The sequence below is a fragment of the Watersipora subatra genome, unplaced genomic scaffold, assembly GCF_963576615.1.
Source record: "Watersipora subatra unplaced genomic scaffold, tzWatSuba1.1 SCAFFOLD_128, whole genome shotgun sequence".
In the NCBI taxonomy this organism is placed as follows: domain Eukaryota; kingdom Metazoa; phylum Bryozoa; class Gymnolaemata; order Cheilostomatida; family Watersiporidae; genus Watersipora; species Watersipora subatra.
This window is the reverse complement of record NW_027045347.1, coordinates 104,857-122,390: the sequence shown is the minus strand read 5'-3', so window position 1 is coordinate 122,390 and position 17,534 is coordinate 104,857. Positions and strand designations below refer to the sequence as shown.

The 17,534-nt window shown below is 39.8% G+C and overlaps 1 protein-coding gene and 12 non-coding genes across 13 annotated transcripts; 7 read left to right on the top strand and 6 right to left on the bottom strand.

Annotated features, from left to right (window-relative positions):
• Positions 1–921: 921 nt before the first annotated feature.
• On the bottom strand, positions 922–1,040 carry LOC137410311 (5S ribosomal RNA). Its single transcript, XR_010981119.1, has one exon. It is a non-coding gene; the product is annotated as a 5S ribosomal RNA (ribosomal RNA).
• A 134-nt stretch (positions 1,041–1,174) lies between these two features.
• On the top strand, positions 1,175–1,293 carry LOC137410356 (5S ribosomal RNA). Its single transcript, XR_010981161.1, has one exon. It is a non-coding gene; the product is annotated as a 5S ribosomal RNA (ribosomal RNA).
• A 2,162-nt stretch (positions 1,294–3,455) lies between these two features.
• Positions 3,456–3,574, bottom strand: LOC137410279 (5S ribosomal RNA). The gene has a single exon (XR_010981088.1). It is a non-coding gene; the product is annotated as a 5S ribosomal RNA (ribosomal RNA).
• Positions 3,575–3,708: 134 nt separating this feature from the next.
• On the top strand, positions 3,709–3,827 carry LOC137410355 (5S ribosomal RNA). The gene has a single exon (XR_010981160.1). It is a non-coding gene; the product is annotated as a 5S ribosomal RNA (ribosomal RNA).
• A 2,155-nt stretch (positions 3,828–5,982) lies between these two features.
• LOC137410278 (5S ribosomal RNA) lies at positions 5,983–6,101 on the bottom strand. Its single transcript, XR_010981087.1, has one exon. It is a non-coding gene; the product is annotated as a 5S ribosomal RNA (ribosomal RNA).
• Positions 6,102–6,235: 134 nt separating this feature from the next.
• On the top strand, positions 6,236–6,354 carry LOC137410354 (5S ribosomal RNA). Its single transcript, XR_010981159.1, has one exon. It is a non-coding gene; the product is annotated as a 5S ribosomal RNA (ribosomal RNA).
• A 2,085-nt stretch (positions 6,355–8,439) lies between these two features.
• Positions 8,440–8,558, bottom strand: LOC137410277 (5S ribosomal RNA). The gene has a single exon (XR_010981086.1). It is a non-coding gene; the product is annotated as a 5S ribosomal RNA (ribosomal RNA).
• A 134-nt stretch (positions 8,559–8,692) lies between these two features.
• On the top strand, positions 8,693–8,811 carry LOC137410353 (5S ribosomal RNA). Its single transcript, XR_010981158.1, has one exon. It is a non-coding gene; the product is annotated as a 5S ribosomal RNA (ribosomal RNA).
• Positions 8,812–10,773: 1,962 nt separating this feature from the next.
• LOC137410323 (5S ribosomal RNA) lies at positions 10,774–10,892 on the bottom strand. The gene has a single exon (XR_010981130.1). It is a non-coding gene; the product is annotated as a 5S ribosomal RNA (ribosomal RNA).
• Positions 10,893–11,026: 134 nt separating this feature from the next.
• On the top strand, positions 11,027–11,145 carry LOC137410322 (5S ribosomal RNA). Its single transcript, XR_010981129.1, has one exon. It is a non-coding gene; the product is annotated as a 5S ribosomal RNA (ribosomal RNA).
• Positions 11,146–13,217: 2,072 nt separating this feature from the next.
• Positions 13,218–15,018, top strand: LOC137410206 (piggyBac transposable element-derived protein 2-like; the record flags this gene model as incomplete). The annotated part of the gene is made up of 2 exons (XM_068095784.1): positions 13,218–13,358; positions 13,521–15,018. Coding segments are annotated over exons 1-2 (1,639 nt in total), but the record flags the coding sequence as incomplete, so codon positions are not given.
• Positions 15,019–15,809: 791 nt separating this feature from the next.
• On the bottom strand, positions 15,810–15,928 carry LOC137410276 (5S ribosomal RNA). The gene has a single exon (XR_010981085.1). It is a non-coding gene; the product is annotated as a 5S ribosomal RNA (ribosomal RNA).
• Positions 15,929–16,062: 134 nt separating this feature from the next.
• On the top strand, positions 16,063–16,181 carry LOC137410352 (5S ribosomal RNA). Its single transcript, XR_010981157.1, has one exon. It is a non-coding gene; the product is annotated as a 5S ribosomal RNA (ribosomal RNA).
• Positions 16,182–17,534: the final 1,353 nt, after the last annotated feature.

Genomic DNA, 17,534 nt, shown 5'->3' with positions numbered 1-17,534 from the left:
CAATGGCAAAGTTTTAAGCTATACGTTCGAAGTAACTCGATAGCTTTTCATAGCTAATGAGCGAGCTGGACGAATAACCGGCAGCGCGATTGACCGCTCTTTCAAATATTGAGAGAGCGAACGAATCCTAATTTACATGGTACGCATGAATGTTTCGTTGCAGCGCGATTAACCGCTCTTTCAGATGTTGAGAGAGCAAACGAATCCTAATTTACACGTGTATATAGTAGACGTACTACGATTGTTTCGTTAGGAGTTGAAGCTACTCGCGCGGCGGTCGAACGCGAGCGTACTCGTTTGGAGGCTATTACACCATTTCTAAAGCATCGCTTTATTTGGTTCGACGTGAACATCTTTTTAACACACCTGTTCGCGTAAGTAAAAGCTTTCTATGTAGGGCTGTTTTCTTTCGAACTCGTAGATGAGAAGAACAAGCCAAAGAACGGCGCTTTCTACTCACCTGTCTTTACACGCGTAGACATTAGATAGCCGGTAAACTAATAAGATCTACGATAGCGCGTCACTTTATGTCGAGAAAAAGTAACAAACTTCCTTTAAAAGAGATTTCTTCGGATTAAAAGTGAGAATATGTTATTTTTATGTTGAGATCGGACGCTGCAACAGTTTTCGTTATACACGAGTAGAGTACATCCTTCGACTACAAAAAGTGTCGCGCTTTAATTGATCACGCTTGCCAGAAGGGTTTTGACGCGGAAATGCAGCAGCAAAGTTATATATACTGTTACACACTACACGTACGTAGTACATAGTACATAGTACATAGTACATAGTATATGTATATATATATAACGCATACGTAGTACATGTTCATGTACATGAACATGTACATGTACATGTACATGTAGATGAAGATAGCGCGAAGATCGCGATGAAGATAGCAAGATGTAAAAATAAATAAAAAGTCTACAGCACCCGGTATTCCCAGGCGGTCACCCATCCAAGTACTAACCGGGCTCGACGTTGCTTAGCTTCAGTGATCGGACGAGAACTGGCATTTTCAACGTGATATGGCCGTAGACACTGATGCGCTCTTCGAGACACGCTATTAACGCAGAGTTATAATAATGCTCACCAAGCCGTGACTATATTGTCCAATGGGCGTTCGCTGATTATTGCCACGTTTCTCATTAGCGTCTGTTGAAGCTTACTAAATGTCTACGGCCATATCACGTTGAAAACGCCAGTTCTCGTCCGATCACTGAAGCTAAGCAACGTCGAGCCCGGTTAGTACTTGGATGGGTGACCGCCTGGGAATACCGGGTGCTGTAGACCTTTAGTTTTTATCAAAATTATACTAATTTAGAATTTTCAAGCTTCTTTAATTCACTCTATCTCTTGATATAGAATAAAAAATCATTTCCGCTTGAAAGTCTTTTAATTCGCTCTATCTCTTGATGTAAAATAAAAAATCATTTCCGCTTGAAAGTCTTTTAATTCGCTCTATCTCTTGATGTAAAATAAAAAATCATTTCCATTTAAAAGTCTTTTAATTCGCTCTATCTCTTGATTTAAAACAAAAAATCATTTCCATTTAAAAGTCTTTTAATTCGCTCTATCTTTTGATATAAAATAAAAAATCATTTCCATTTAAAAGTCTTTTAATTCGCTCTATCTTTTGATATAAAATAAAAAATCATTTCCATTTAAAAGTCTTTTAATTCGCTCTATCTTTTGATATAAAATAAAAAATCATTTCCATTCAAAGGTTTTAGCCGAAACTGGATAATATGAATATTATTAGTACTTGATGCTATCCGGCTAGCTTCAATCTCCTCATCTTCACCAGCCATGCGCCGCTGCTACCCGTGCATTTTAAAGAGGATATAATTTCGATTCGTTTTCATTTTGCGCGGCGTAATAGCTCAAGAAACTCGCGTTAAGATTTTCTTTTAATTGCGCAACTCGTATGTCGGCGTTACGAGTTTACCTAAAAGCTAAAATAAATAACTAAACGAAACTCGACTCGGCCTTTCGCCGCAAAATACGCATTCTCGTAATGTAAACTCGAGCGATCGTCTTCGATCGTGATGAAACAAAACCGTACTCGCGGATGCGTAAAAGTCTAAAAGGTAAATTGTGTCAAAAAGTTTCGAAACGATTTACAAACCGGAACGTGGAATCTACGTTACGACGGCAACTAAGTTCGGTGATGAGCGCGGGCCAGCGCGTAGCTAAGGTTGCTCCATCAGTTTTTATCTTTGCGGAACTATCTCTAGCGAAAAGCCTACTTTCGCGTAAGGTCATTTCCACGCAATTATAATTATTTAAAAGGAAAATATTTACCGTAGTTTTCAAAATGCTGACGAAATAATCTAAAGCGCGTGAAGCGGCGGTAACGAGCCTGCAACCTTCGTACGAATCGGCGAGATCTTGAACGCTATGCGTTTAGCCAATGAGTGAACGAGTCGAATATTATCGAGCGCGAACAACCACGCCATCGAAGTATGAGAGTACACACGACTCCTAATTTGCACAATATCAACGATTCGTTTGAGCCGGGAATATTCGTTACGCAATGGCAAAGTTTTAAGCTATACGTTCGAAGTAACTCGATAGCTTTTCATAGCTAATGAGCGAGCTGGACGAATAACCGGCAGCGCGATTGACCGCTCTTTCAAATATTGAGAGAGCGAACGAATCCTAATTTACATGGTACGCATGAATGTTTCGTTGCAGCGCGATTAACCGCTCTTTCAGATGTTGAGAGAGCAAACGAATCCTAATTTACACGTGTATATAGTAGACGTACTACGATTGTTTCGTTAGGAGTTGAAGCTACTCGCGCGGCGGTCGAACGCGAGCGTACTCGTTTGGAGGCTATTACACCATTTCTAAAGCATCGCTTTATTTGGTTCGACGTGAACATCTTTTTAACACACCTGTTCGCGTAAGTAAAAGCTTTCTATGTAGGGCTGTTTTCTTTCGAACTCGTAGATGAGAAGAACAAGCCAAAGAACGGCGCTTTCTACTCACCTGTCTTTACACGCGTAGACATTAGATAGCCGGTAAACTAATAAGATCTACGATAGCGCGTCACTTTATGTCGAGAAAAAGTAACAAACTTCCTTTAAAAGAGATTTCTTCGGATTAAAAGTGAGAATATGTTATTTTTATGTTGAGATCGGACGCTGCAACAGTTTTCGTTATACACGAGTAGAGTACATCCTTCGACTACAAAAAGTGTCGCGCTTTAATTGATCACGCTTGCCAGAAGGGTTTTGACGCGGAAATGCAGCAGCAAAGTTATATATACTGTTACACACTACACGTACGTAGTACATAGTACATAGTACATAGTACATAGTATATGTATATATATATAACGCATACGTAGTACATGTTCATGTACATGAACATGTACATGTACATGTACATGTAGATGAAGATAGCGCGAAGATCGCGATGAAGATAGCAAGATGTAAAAATAAATAAAAAGTCTACAGCACCCGGTATTCCCAGGCGGTCACCCATCCAAGTACTAACCGGGCTCGACGTTGCTTAGCTTCAGTGATCGGACGAGAACTGGCGTTTTCAACGTGATATGGCCGTAGACACTGATGCGCTCTTCGAGACACGCTATTAACGCAGAGTTATAATAATGCTCACCAAGCCGTGACTATATTGTCCAATGGGCGTTCGCTGATTATTGCCACGTTTCTCATTAGCGTCTGTTGAAGCTTACTAAATGTCTACGGCCATATCACGTTGAAAACGCCAGTTCTCGTCCGATCACTGAAGCTAAGCAACGTCGAGCCCGGTTAGTACTTGGATGGGTGACCGCCTGGGAATACCGGGTGCTGTAGACCTTTAGTTTTTATCAAAATTATACTAATTTAGAATTTTCAAGCTTCTTTAATTCACTCTATCTCTTGATATAGAATAAAAAATCATTTCCGCTTGAAAGTCTTTTAATTCGCTCTATCTCTTGATGTAAAATAAAAAATCATTTCCGCTTGAAAGTCTTTTAATTCGCTCTATCTCTTGATGTAAAATAAAAAATCATTTCCATTTAAAAGTCTTTTAATTCGCTCTATCTCTTGATTTAAAACAAAAAATCATTTCCATTTAAAAGTCTTTTAATTCGCTCTATCTTTTGATATAAAATAAAAAATCATTTCCATTTAAAAGTCTTTTAATTCGCTCTATCTTTTGATATAAAATAAAAAATCATTTCCATTTAAAAGTCTTTTAATTCGCTCTATCTTTTGATATAAAATAAAAAATCATTTCCATTCAAAGGTTTTAGCCGAAACTGGATAATATGAATATTATTAGTACTTGATGCTATCCGGCTAGCTTCAATCTCCTCATCTTCACCAGCCATGCGCCGCTGCTACCCGTGCATTTTAAAGAGGATATAATTTCGATTCGTTTTCATTTTGCGCGGCGTAATAGCTCAAGAAACTCGCGTTAAGATTTTCTTTTAATTGCGCAACTCGTATGTCGGCGTTACGAGTTTACCTAAAAGCTAAAATAAATAACTAAACGAAACTCGACTCGGCCTTTCGCCGCAAAATACGCATTCTCGTAATGTAAACTCGAGCGATCGTCTTCGATCGTGATGAAACAAAACCGTACTCGCGGATGCGTAAAAGTCTAAAAGGTAAATTGTGTCAAAAAGTTTCGAAACGATTTACAAACCGGAACGTGGAATCTACGTTACGACGGCAACTAAGTTCGGTGATGAGCGCGGGCCAGCGCGTAGCTAAGGTTGCTCCATCAGTTTTTATCTTTGCGGAACTATCTCTAGCGAAAAGCCTACTTTCGCGTAAGGTCATTTCCACGCAATTATAATTATTTAAAAGGAAAATATTTACCGTAGTTTTCAAAATGCTGACGAAATAATCTAAAGCGCGTGAAGCGGCGGTAACGAGCCTGCAACCTTCGTACGAATCGGCGAGATCTTGAACGCTATGCGTTTAGCCAATGAGTGAACGAGTCGAATATTATCGAGCGCGAACAACCACGCCATCGAAGTATGAGAGTACACACGACTCCTAATTTGCACAATATCAACGATTCGTTTGAGCCGGGAATATTCGTTACGCAATGGCAAAGTTTTAAGCTATACGTTCGAAGTAACTCGATAGCTTTTCATAGCTAATGAGCAAGCTGGACGAATAACCGGCAGCGCGATTGACCGCTCTTTCAAATATTGAGAGAGCGAACGAATCCTAATTTACATGGTACGCATGAATGTTTCGTTGCAGCGCGATTAACCGCTCTTTCAGATGTTGAGAGAGCAAACGAATCCTAATTTACACATGTATATAGTAGACGTACTACGATTGTTTCGTTAGGAGTTGAAGCTACTCGCGCGGCGGTCGAACGCGAGCGTACTCGTTTGGAGGCTATTACACCATTTCTAAAGCATCGCTTTATTTGGTTCGACGTGAACATCTTTTTAACACACCTGTTCGCGTAAGTAAAAGCTTTCTATGTAGGGCTGTTTTCTTTCGAACTCGTAGATGAGAAGAACAAGCCAAAGAACGGCGCTTTCTACTCACCTGTCTTTACACGCGTAGACATTAGATAGCCGGTAAACTAATAAGATCTACGATAGCGCGTCACTTTATGTCGAGAAAAAGTAACAAACTTCCTTTAAAAGAGATTTCTTCGGATTAAAAGTGAGAATATGTTATTTTTATGTTGAGATCGGACGCTGCAACAGTTTTCGTTATACACGAGTAGAGTACATCCTTCGACTACAAAAAGTGTCGCGCTTTAATTGATCACGCTTGCCAGAAGGGTTTTGACGCGGAAATGCAGCAGCAAAGTTATATATACTGTTACACACTACACGTACGTAGTACATAGTACATAGTACATAGTATATGTATATATATATAACGCATACGTAGTACATGTTCATGTACACGAACATGTACATGTACATGTACATGTAGATGAAGATAGCGCGAAGATCGCGATGAAGATAGCAAGATGTAAAAATAAATAAAAAGTCTACAGCACCCGGTATTCCCAGGCGGTCACCCATCCAAGTACTAACCGGGCTCGACGTTGCTTAGCTTCAGTGATCGGACGAGAACTGGCGTTTTCAACGTGATATGGCCGTAGACACTGATGCGCTCTTCGAGACACGCTATTAACGCAGAGTTATAATAATGCTCACCAAGCCGTGACTATATTGTCCAATGGGCGTTCGCTGATTATTGCCACGTTTCTCATTAGCGTCTGTTGAAGCTTACTAAATGTCTACGGCCATATCACGTTGAAAACGCCAGTTCTCGTCCGATCACTGAAGCTAAGCAACGTCGAGCCCGGTTAGTACTTGGATGGGTGACCGCCTGGGAATACCGGGTGCTGTAGACCTTTAGTTTTTATCAAAATTATACTAATTTAGAATTTTCAAGCTTCTTTAATTCACTCTATCTCTTGATATAGAATAAAAAATCATTTCCGCTTGAAAGTCTTTTAATTCGCTCTATCTCTTGATGTAAAATAAAAAATCATTTCCGCTTGAAAGTCTTTTAATACGCTCTATCTCTTGATGTAAAATAAAAAATCATTTCCATTTAAAAGTCTTTTAATTCGCTCTATCTCTTGATTTAAAACAAAAAATCATTTCCATTTAAAAGTCTTTTAATTCGCTCTATCTTTTGATATAAAATAAAAAATCATTTCCATTTAAAAGTCTTTTAATTCGCTCTATCTTTTGATATAAAATAAAAAATCATTTCCATTCAAAGGTTTTAGCCGAAACTGGATAATATGATTATTATTAGTACTTGATGCTATCCGGCTAGCTTCAATCTCCTCATCTTCACCAGCCATGCGCCGCTGCTACCCGTGTATTTTAAAGAGGATATAATTTCGATTCGTTTTCATTTTGCGCGGCGTAATAGCTCAAGAAACTCGCGTTAAGATTTCCTTTTAATTGCGCAACTCGTATGTCGGCGTTACGAGTTTACCTAAAAGCTAAAATAAATAACTAAACGAAACTCGACTCGGCCTTTCGCCGCAAAATACGCATTCTCGTAATGTAAACTCGAGCGATCGTCTTCGATCGTGATGAAACAAAACCGTACTCGCGGATGCGTAAAAGTCTAAAAGGTAAATTGTGTCAAAAAGTTTCGAAACGATTTACAAACCGGAACGTGGAATCTACGTTACGACGGCAACTAAGTTCGGTGATGAGCGCGGGCCAGCGCGTAGCTAAGGTTGCTCCATCAGTTTTTATCTTTGCGGAACTATCTCTAGCGAAAAGCCTACTTTCGCGTAAGGTCATTTCCACGCAATTATAATTATTTAAAAGGAAAATATTTACCGTAGTTTTCAAAATGCTGACGAAATAATCTAAAGCGCGTGAAGCGGCGGTAACGAGCCTGCAACCTTCGTACGAATCGGCGAGATCTTGAACGCTATGCGTTTAGCCAATGAGTGAACGAGTCGAATATTATCGAGCGCGAACAACCACGCCATCGAAGTATGAGAGTACACACGACTCCTAATTTGCACAATATCAAAGATTCGTTTGAGCCGGGAATATTCGTTACGCAATGGCAAAGTTTTAAGCTATACGTTCGAAGTAACTCGATAGCTTTTCATAGCTAATGAGCGAGCTGGACGAATAACCGGCAGCGCGATTGACCGCTCTTTCAAATATTGAGAGAGCGAACGAATCCTAATTTACATGGTACGCATGAATGTTTCGTTGCAGCGCGATTAACCGCTCTTTCAGATGTTGAGAGAGCAAACGAATCCTAATTTACACGTGTATATAGTAGACGTACTACGATTGTTTCGTTAGGAGTTGAAGCTACTCGCGCGGCGGTCGAACGCGAGCGTACTCGTTTGGAGGCTATTACACCATTTCTAAAGCATCGCTTTATTTGGTTCGACGTGAACATCTTTTTAACACACCTGTTCGCGTAAGTAAAAGCTTTCTATGTAGGGCTGTTTTCTTTCGAACTCGTAGATGAGAAGAACAAGCCAAAGAACGGCGCTTTCTACTCACCTGTCTTTACACGCGTAGACATTAGATAGCCGGTAAACTAATAAGATCTACGATAGCGCGTCACTTTATGTCGAGAAAAAGTAACAAACTTCCTTTAAAAGAGATTTCTTCGGATTAAAAGTGAGAATATGTTATTTTTATGTTGAGATCGGACGCTGCAACAGTTTTCGTTATACACGAGTAGAGTACATCCTTCGACTACAAAAAGTGTCGCGCTTTAATTGATCACGCTTGCCAGAAGGGTTTTGACGCGGAAATGCAGCAGCAAAGTTATATATACTGTTACACACTACACGTACGTAGTACATAGTACATAGTACATAGTATATGTATATATATAACGCATACGTAGTACATGAACATGTACATGTACATGTACATGTAGATGAATATAGCGCGAAGATCGCGATGAAGATAGCAAGATGTAAAAATAAATAAAAAGTCTACAGCACCCGGTATTCCCAGGCGGTCACCCATCCAAGTACTAACCGGGCTCGACGTTGCTTAGCTTCAGTGATCGGACGAGAACTGGCGTTTTCAACGTGATATGGCCGTAGACACTGATGCGCTCTTCGAGACACGCTATTAACGCAGAGTTATAATAATGCTCACCAAGCCGTGACTATATTGTCCAATGGGCGTTCGCTGATTATTGCCACGTTTCTCATTAGCGTCTGTTGAAGCTTACTAAATGTCTACGGCCATATCACGTTGAAAACGCCAGTTCTCGTCCGATCACTGAAGCTAAGCAACGTCGAGCCCGGTTAGTACTTGGATGGGTGACCGCCTGGGAATACCGGGTGCTGTAGACCTTTAGTTTTTATCAAAATTATACTAATTTAGAATTTTCAAGCTTCTTTAATTCACTCTATCTCTTGATATAGAATAAAAAATCATTTCCGCTTGAAAGTCTTTTAATTCGCTCTATCTCTTGATGTAAAATAAAAAATCATTTCCATTTAAAAGTCTTTTAATTCGCTCTATCTTTTGATATAAAATAAAAAATCATTTCCATTTAAAAGTCTTTTAATTCGCTCTATCTTTTGATATAAAATAAAAAATCATTTCCATTCAAAGGTTTTAGCCGAAACTGGATAATATGAATATTATTAGTACTTGATGCTATGCGGCTAGCTTCAATCTCCTCATCTTCACCAGCCATGCGCCGCTGCTACCTGTGTATTTTAAAGAGGATATAATTTCGATTCGTTTTCATTTTGCGCGGCGTAATAGCTCAAGAAACTCGCGTTAAGATTTCCTTTTAATTGCGCAACTCGTATGTCGGCGTTACGAGTTTACCTAAAAGCTAAAATAAATAACTAAACGAAACTCGACTCGGCCTTTCGCCGCAAAATACGCATTCTCGTAATGTAAACTCGAGCGATCGTCTTCGATCGTGATGAAACAAAACCGTACTCGCGGATGCGTAAAAGTCTAAAAGGTAAATTGTGTCAAAAAGTTTCGAAACGAATTACAAACCGGAACGTGGAATCTACGTTACGACGGCAACTAAGTTCGGTGATGAGCGCGGGCCAGCGCGTAGCTAAGGTTGCTCCATCAGTTTTTATCTTTGCCGAATTATCTCTAGCGAAAAGCCTACATTCGCGTAAGGTCATTTCCACGCGATTATAATTATTTAAAAGGAAAATATTTACCGTAGTTTTCAAAATGCTGACGAAATAATCTAAAGCGCGTGAAGCGGCGGTAACGAGCCTGCAACCTTCGTACGAATCGGCGAGATCTTGAACGCTATGCGTTTAGCCAATGAGTGAACGAGTCGAATATTATCGAGCGCGAACAACCACGCCGTCGAAGTATGAGAGTACACACGACTCTTAATTTGCACAATATCAACGATTCGTTTGAGCCGGGAATATTCGTTACGCAATGGCAAAGTTTTAAGCTATGCGTTCGAAGTAACTCGATAGCTTTTCATAGCTAATGAGCGAGCTGGACGAATAACCGGCAGCGCGATTGACCGCTCTTTCAAATATTGAGAGAGCGAACGAATCCTAGTTTACATGGTACGCATGAATGTTTCGTTGCAGCGCGATTAACCGCTCTTTCAGATGTTGAGAGAGCAAACGAATCCTAATTTACACGTGTATATAGTAGACGTACTACGATTGTTTCGTTAGGAGTTGAAGCTACTCGCGCGGCGGTCGAACGCGAGCGTACTCGTTTGGAGGCTATTACACCATTTCTAAAGCATCGCTTTATTTGGTTCGACGTGAACATCTTTTTAACACACCTGTTCGCGTAAGTAAAAGCTTTCTATGTAGGGCTGTTTTCTTTCGAACTCGTAGATGAGAAGAACAAGCCAAAGAACGGCGCTTACTACTCACCTGTCTTTACACGCGTAGACATTAGATAGCCGGTAAACTAATAAGATCTACGATAGCGCGTCACTTTATGTCGAGAAAAAGTAACAAACTTCCTTTAAAAGAGATTTCTTCGGATTAAAAGTGAGAATATGTTATTTTTATGTTGAGATCGGACGCTGCAACAGTTTTCGTTATACACGAGTAGAGTACATCCTTCGACTACAAAAAGTGTCGCGCTTTAATTGATCACGCTTGCCAGAAGGGTTTTGACGCGGAAATGCAGCAGCAAAGTTATATATACTGTTACACACTACACGTACGTAGTACATAGTACATAGTATATGTATATATATATAACGCATACGTAGTACATGAACATGTACATGTACATGTAGATGAAGATAGCGCGAAGATCGCGATGAAGATAGCAAGATGTAAAAATAAATAAAAAGTTTACAGCACCCGGTATTCCCAGGCGGTCACCCATCCAAGTACTAACCGGGCTCGACGTTGCTTAGCTTCAGTGATCGGACGAGAACTGGCGTTTTCAACGTGATATGGCCGTAGACACTGATACGCTCTTCGAGACACGCTATTAACGCAGAGTTATAATAATGCTCACCAAGCCGTGACTATATTGTCCAATGGGCGTTCGCTGATTATTGCCACGTTTCTCATTAGCGTCTGTTGAAGCTTACTAAATGTCTACGGCCATATCACATTGAAAACGCCAGTTCTCGTCCGATCACTGAAGCTAAGCAACGTCGAGCCCGGTTAGTACTTGGATGGGTGACCGCCTGGGAATACCGGGTGCTGTAGACCTTTAGTTTTTATCAAAATTATACTAATTTAGAATTTTCAAGCTTCTTTAATTCACTCTATCTCTTGATATAGAATAAAAAATCATTTCCGCTTGAAAGTCTTTTAATTCGCTCTATCTCTTGATGTAAAATAAAAAATCATTTCCATTTAAAAGTCTTTTAATTCGCTCTATCTTTTGATATAAAATAAAAAATCATTTCCATTTAAAAGTCTTTTAATTCGCTCTATCTTTTGATATAAAATAAAAAATCATTTCCATTCAAAGGTTTTAGCCGAAACTGGATAATATGAATATTATTAGTACTTGATGCTATCCGGCTAGCTTCAATCTCCTCATCTTCACCAGCCATGCGCCGCTGCTACCCGTGTATTTTAAAGAGGATATAATTTCGATTCGTTTTCATTTTGCGCGGCGTAATAGCTCAAGAAACTCGCGTTAAGATTTCCTTTTAATTGCGCAACTCGTATGTCGGCGTTACGAGTTTACCTAAAAGCTAAAATAAATAACTAAACGAAACTCGACTCGGCCTTTCGCCGCAAAATACGCATTCTCGTAATGTAAACTCGAGCGATCGTCTTCGATCGTGATGAAACAAAACCGTACTCGCGGATGCGTAAAAGTCTAAAAGGTAAATTGTGTCAAAAAGTTTCGAAACGAATTACAAACCGGAACGTGGAATCTACGTTACGACGGCAACTAAGTTCGGTGATGAGCGCGGGCCAGCGCGTAGCTAAGGTTGCTCCATCAGTTTTTATCTTTGCGGAATTATCTCTAGCGAAAAGCCTACATTCGCGTAAGGTCATTTCCACGCGATTATAATTATTTAAAAGGAAAATATTTACCGTAGTTTTCAAAATGCTGACGAAATAATCTAAAGCGCGTGAAGCGGCGGTAACGAGCCTGCAACCTTCGTACGAATCGGCGAGATCTTGAACGCTATGCGTTTAGCCAATGAGTGAACGAGTCGAATATTATCGAGTGCGAACAACCACGCCGTCGAAGTATGAGAGTACACACGACTCCTAATTTGCACAATATCAACGATTCGTTTGAGCCGGGAATATTCGTTACGCAAGGCAAAGTTTTAAGCTATGCGTTCGAAGTAACTCGATAGCTTTTCATAGCTAATGAGCGAGCTGGACGAATAACCGGCAGCGCGATTGACCGCTCTTTCAAATATTGAGAGAGCGAACGAATCCTAGTTTACATGGTACGCATGAATGTTTCGTTGCAGCGCGATTAACCGCTCTTTCAGATGTTGAGAGAGCAAACGAATCCTAATTTACACGTGTATATAGTAGACGTACTACGATTGTTTCGTTAGGAGTTGAAGCTACTCGCGCGGCGGTCGAACGCGAGCGTACTCGTTTGGAGGCTATTACACCATTTCTAAAGCATCGCTTTATTTGGTTCGACGTGAACATCTTTTTAACACACCTGTTCGCGTAAGTAAAAGCTTTCTATGTAGGGCTGTTTTCGTTCGAACTCGTAGATGAGAAGAACAAGCCAAAGAACGGCGCTTACTACTCACCTGTCTTTACACGCGTAGACATTAGATAGCCGGTAAACTAATAAGATCTACGATAGCGCGTCACTTTATGTCGAGAAAAAGTAACAAACTTCCTTTATCCCTGGAAAGCCCATTGTAACATATATGTAACATGAACTTTGTACCTTTAAATCAGGACTTAGCAATGCTTTCCATCAGCTCATGCTTATGTTTTCATAAAGTGCCATGTGCTAGTTAATCAACAAACTTACTGCAATCTGATTGGACAGTAACTTCCCATGATCCTATTGAAAAAACCAACATGGCTTCCAGCATGGCTTTTGAACAATAGAACAGCTTCTTCTTTTTTCCCAAAACTGTACACAAGGTGAGTACCAGTTTGTTAATGATTAATTATTTTGTATACAGTTGATGTAGATACACCTAAAAATTTCAATTTGTGAAAATAATAACTTTGCTGAGCATGTTGTAATGATACTCCTATACCATGTTACGCCAGTGTAACAATGGGCTTTAGTGGCTAAAATTTTGACTAGGGTTGCCAAATGCTATTTTTCAGCTATGGCCAACTCAAAGCATCTCTTTGATCATCACAAAGTTCTTGACATTTTGGAAAGTATTGATTGTAATGAAAGTGAAGATGGTGGAGGTGATGACAGTGAAATTGATGAAGACTTTAGACCAGATGAACTGAACGAAGAGGTGAGTTTGAAGCTTAGTAGTTCACTAGTATCTATTTTCTTGCAGTTTGTTTTACAATAACTTGTACAAAGCAGTAATAAAATGGCAGGCACTATAGCTAAGCTTTGTAATAGTTACCACACTGCAATATCTTTACTAATAAAACATTATCATGCTTTTTAGGAAGATTCAGAGTGTGATGATGATGAGAATGTACCGCTTGCTAAAATATTGACAAAATCGTCTACCGAGAACATGGAAACGCCAGTTTTTACATGGGTAAACAGAAAGTTCAAACCTCCTGATAGTCAATTTACTGGAACCAAAGTTGCTGCTCCTGATAGCCAAAAAACTGACACTCCCCTTGGTTACTTTCAAAGGTTTGTGACGCAAGAAATGATTGAAAACATAGTGAATCAAACAAATATGTACAGCGTCCAGAAGAATGGAGTTTCAATCAATACTACGTCTAAAGAAATTGAGCAAGTCTTAGGCATGTACTTTCACATGGGCCTAGTTCGCATGGATGGAGTTCGGCAATATTGGGCAGCTAACACTCGATATGATCCGGTAGCTAGTGTAATGAGTCGCAACCGGTTTCAGCAAATTCTTCGAACACTACACTTTGTGGACAACATGGCTGTGTCTGATTGTACTAAAAAGAAAGACAGGTTGTGGAAGCTGAGGCCTTGGTTACATAAGATGCGTGAAAACTGTCTCAAGCTCACTCCATCCGAGCACTGCAGCATTGATGAAATGATGTGTGCTTACAGGGGAAAAACTAGCTCCATACGGCAATACATCAAAGGCAAGCCTCATCCATGGGGGTTCAAAATTTGGGGTCGAGCAGATCCAGCTGGAATGCTCTATGACTTTGATGTTTACCAAGGAGGAAGTGGTACAAGGACCAAACTTGGGCAAGGAGGGGATGTTGTGATGATGCTTACTTCAACACTGGAAACTGGCAGAAATTACAAAATATATGCCGACAATTTATTCACAAGCTTGCCATTGATGGTTGAGCTAAAGAAAAAATGTATGTTTTACACCGGGACAGTGAGACAAAACAGAATGGGAAAATGTGAGTTAAAATCTGAAAAAGAACTTAAAAAACAAGGTCGCGGAGCTAGTGATGAAAGAGTCGAAAGAACGCACAACATCAGTGCTGTACGCTGGTTTGATAATCGTGCTGTCACTATGCTTTCCACCCTGACTGGCTGTGAGCCAGTTGTCTCTGCTAAACGCTGGGACAAAACTACTAAACAACAAAAAGATGTTACCATGCCATCAGTTATAGGTGACTATAACCGTAATATGGGGGGAATTGATCTGCTTGATTCTTACTTGGCCAAGTACAGGTACAAAATGCGATCTAGGCGGTGGTATATGTATATATTTTGGCACTTCGTCAATGTTGCTTTGGTAAATGCGTGGAATATGTATCGTAGAGAGCATTCACTATTGAAACTGCCAAAAGATGATCTTCTTCTTCAGCGTCACTTCCAGTCAACACTTGCAAACAGTCTAGTGCACGTTGCTGCTCAACGTAAACGGGGTCGGCCCTCAGAAGCATCTTGTATTTCAACTGTGGTAACTCCAAAACGGCAAACCCGGCCTTCCTATGACACCAGTCATGATAATCATGATCACTGGCCACTAAAAGACAGTAAGAGAGGAAGATGTAAGCTCTGCTCTATTAATCTCACTAATACACAATGCTCCAAATGTGCAGTGAAGTTGTGCTTCACTGAAGGACGAAATTGCTTTTTTGACTATCACCATTGAGAACTGTTGTTTTGCATTTGTAACACTGTCATAACCAGAATTGTTTTACCAGAATTTGTTACATTATTTCATGCTGAGTCAAATTTTCTATAAAGATTATTGATATGTTCAATAAAGGCTAGTAAAACCCATTGTTACATGCTTTAAATGCTGACCAACCAAGACATAATGACCCAATGTTACATATATGTTACAAAAATTATTTTCATCGAAATAAACAAAATGCGAAAAATAATAAATGGATTACCATCAGTAGGCCTAAAATAACAGCCTACAACCAAAAGAAAAAAATATACTGATGGTTTTCTGTATTTGGGCTCTCCAGGGTTAAAAGAGATTTCTTCGGATTAAAAGTGAGAATATGTTATTTTTATGTTGAGATCGGACGCTGCAACAGTTTTCGTTATACACGAGTAGAGTACATCCTTCGACTACAAAAAGTGTCGCGCTTTAATTGATCACGCTTGCCAGAAGGGTTTTGACGCGGAAATGCAGCAGCAAAGTTATATATACTGTTACACACTACACGTACGTAGTACATAGTACATAGTACATAGTATATGTATATATATATAACGCATACGTAGTACATGTTCATGTACATGAACATGTACATGTACATGTACATGTAGATGAAGATAGCGCGAAGATCGCGATGAAGATAGCAAGATGTAAAAATAAATAAAAAGTCTACAGCACCCGGTATTCCCAGGCGGTCACCCATCCAAGTACTAACCGGGCTCGACGTTGCTTAGCTTCAGTGATCGGACGAGAACTGGCGTTTTCAACGTGATATGGCCGTAGACACTGATGCGCTCTTCGAGACACGCTATTAACGCAGAGTTATAATAATGCTCACCAAGCCGTGACTATATTGTCCAATGGGCGTTCGCTGATTATTGCCACGTTTCTCATTAGCGTCTGTTGAAGCTTACTAAATGTCTACGGCCATATCACGTTGAAAACGCCAGTTCTCGTCCGATCACTGAAGCTAAGCAACGTCGAGCCCGGTTAGTACTTGGATGGGTGACCGCCTGGGAATACCGGGTGCTGTAGACCTTTAGTTTTTATCAAAATTATACTAATTTAGAATTTTCAAGCTTCTTTAATTCACTCTATCTCTTGATATAGAATAAAAAATCATTTCCGCTTGAAAGTCTTTTAATTCGCTCTATCTCTTGATGTAAAATAAAAAATCATTTCCGCTTGAAAGTCTTTTAATTCGCTCTATCTCTTGATGTAAAATAAAAAATCATTTCCGCTTGAAAGTCTTTTAATTCGCTCTATCTTTTGATGTAAAATAAAAAATCATTTCCATTTAAAAGTCTTTTAATTCGCTCTATCTCTTGATTTAAAACAAAAAATCATTTCCATTTAAAAGTCTTTTAATTCGCTCTATCTTTTGATATAAAATAAAAAATCATTTCCATTTAAAAGTCTTTTAATTCGCTCTATCTTTTGATATAAAATAAAAAATCATTTCCATTCAAAGGTTTTAGCCGAAACTGGATAATATGAATATTATTAGTACTTGATGCTATCCGGCTAGCTTCAATCTCCTCATCTTCCCCAGCCATGCGCCGCTGCTACCCGTGTATTTTAAAGAGGATATAATTTCGATTCGTTTTCATTTTGCGCGGCGTAATAGCTCAAGAAACTCGCGTTAAGATTTCCTTTTAATTGCGCAACTCGTATGTCGGCGTTACGAGTTTACCTAAAAGCTAAAATAAATAACTAAACGAAACTCGACTCGGCCTTTCGCCGCAAAATACGCATTCTCGTAATGTAAACTCGAGCGATCGTCTTCGATCGTGATGAAACAAAACCGTACTCGCGGATGCGTAAAAGTCTAAAAGGTAAATTGTGTCAAAAAGTTTCGAAACGAATTACAAACCGGAACGTGGAATCTACGTTACAACGGCAACTAAGTTCGGTGATGAGCGCGGGCCAGCGCGTAGCTAAGGTTGCTCCATCAGTTTTTATCTTTGCGGAATTATCTCTAGCGAAAAGCCTACTTTCGCGTAAGGTCATTTCCACGCGATTATAATTATTTAAAAGGAAAATATTTACCGTAGTTTTCAAAATGCTGACGAAATAATCTAAAGCGCGTGAAGCGGCGGTAACGAGCCTGCAACCTTCGTACGAATCGGCGAGATCTTGAACGCTATGCGTTTAGCCAATGAGTGAACGAGTCGAATATTATCGAGCGCGAACAACCACGCCGTCGAAGTATGAGAGTACACACGACTCCTAATTTGCACAATATCAACGATTCGTTTGAGCCGGGAATATTCGTTACGCAATGGCAAAGTTTTAAGCTATGCGTTCGAAGTAACTCGATAGCTTTTCATAGCTAATGAGCGAGCTGGACGAATAACCGGCAGCGCAATTGACCGCTCTTTCAAATATTGA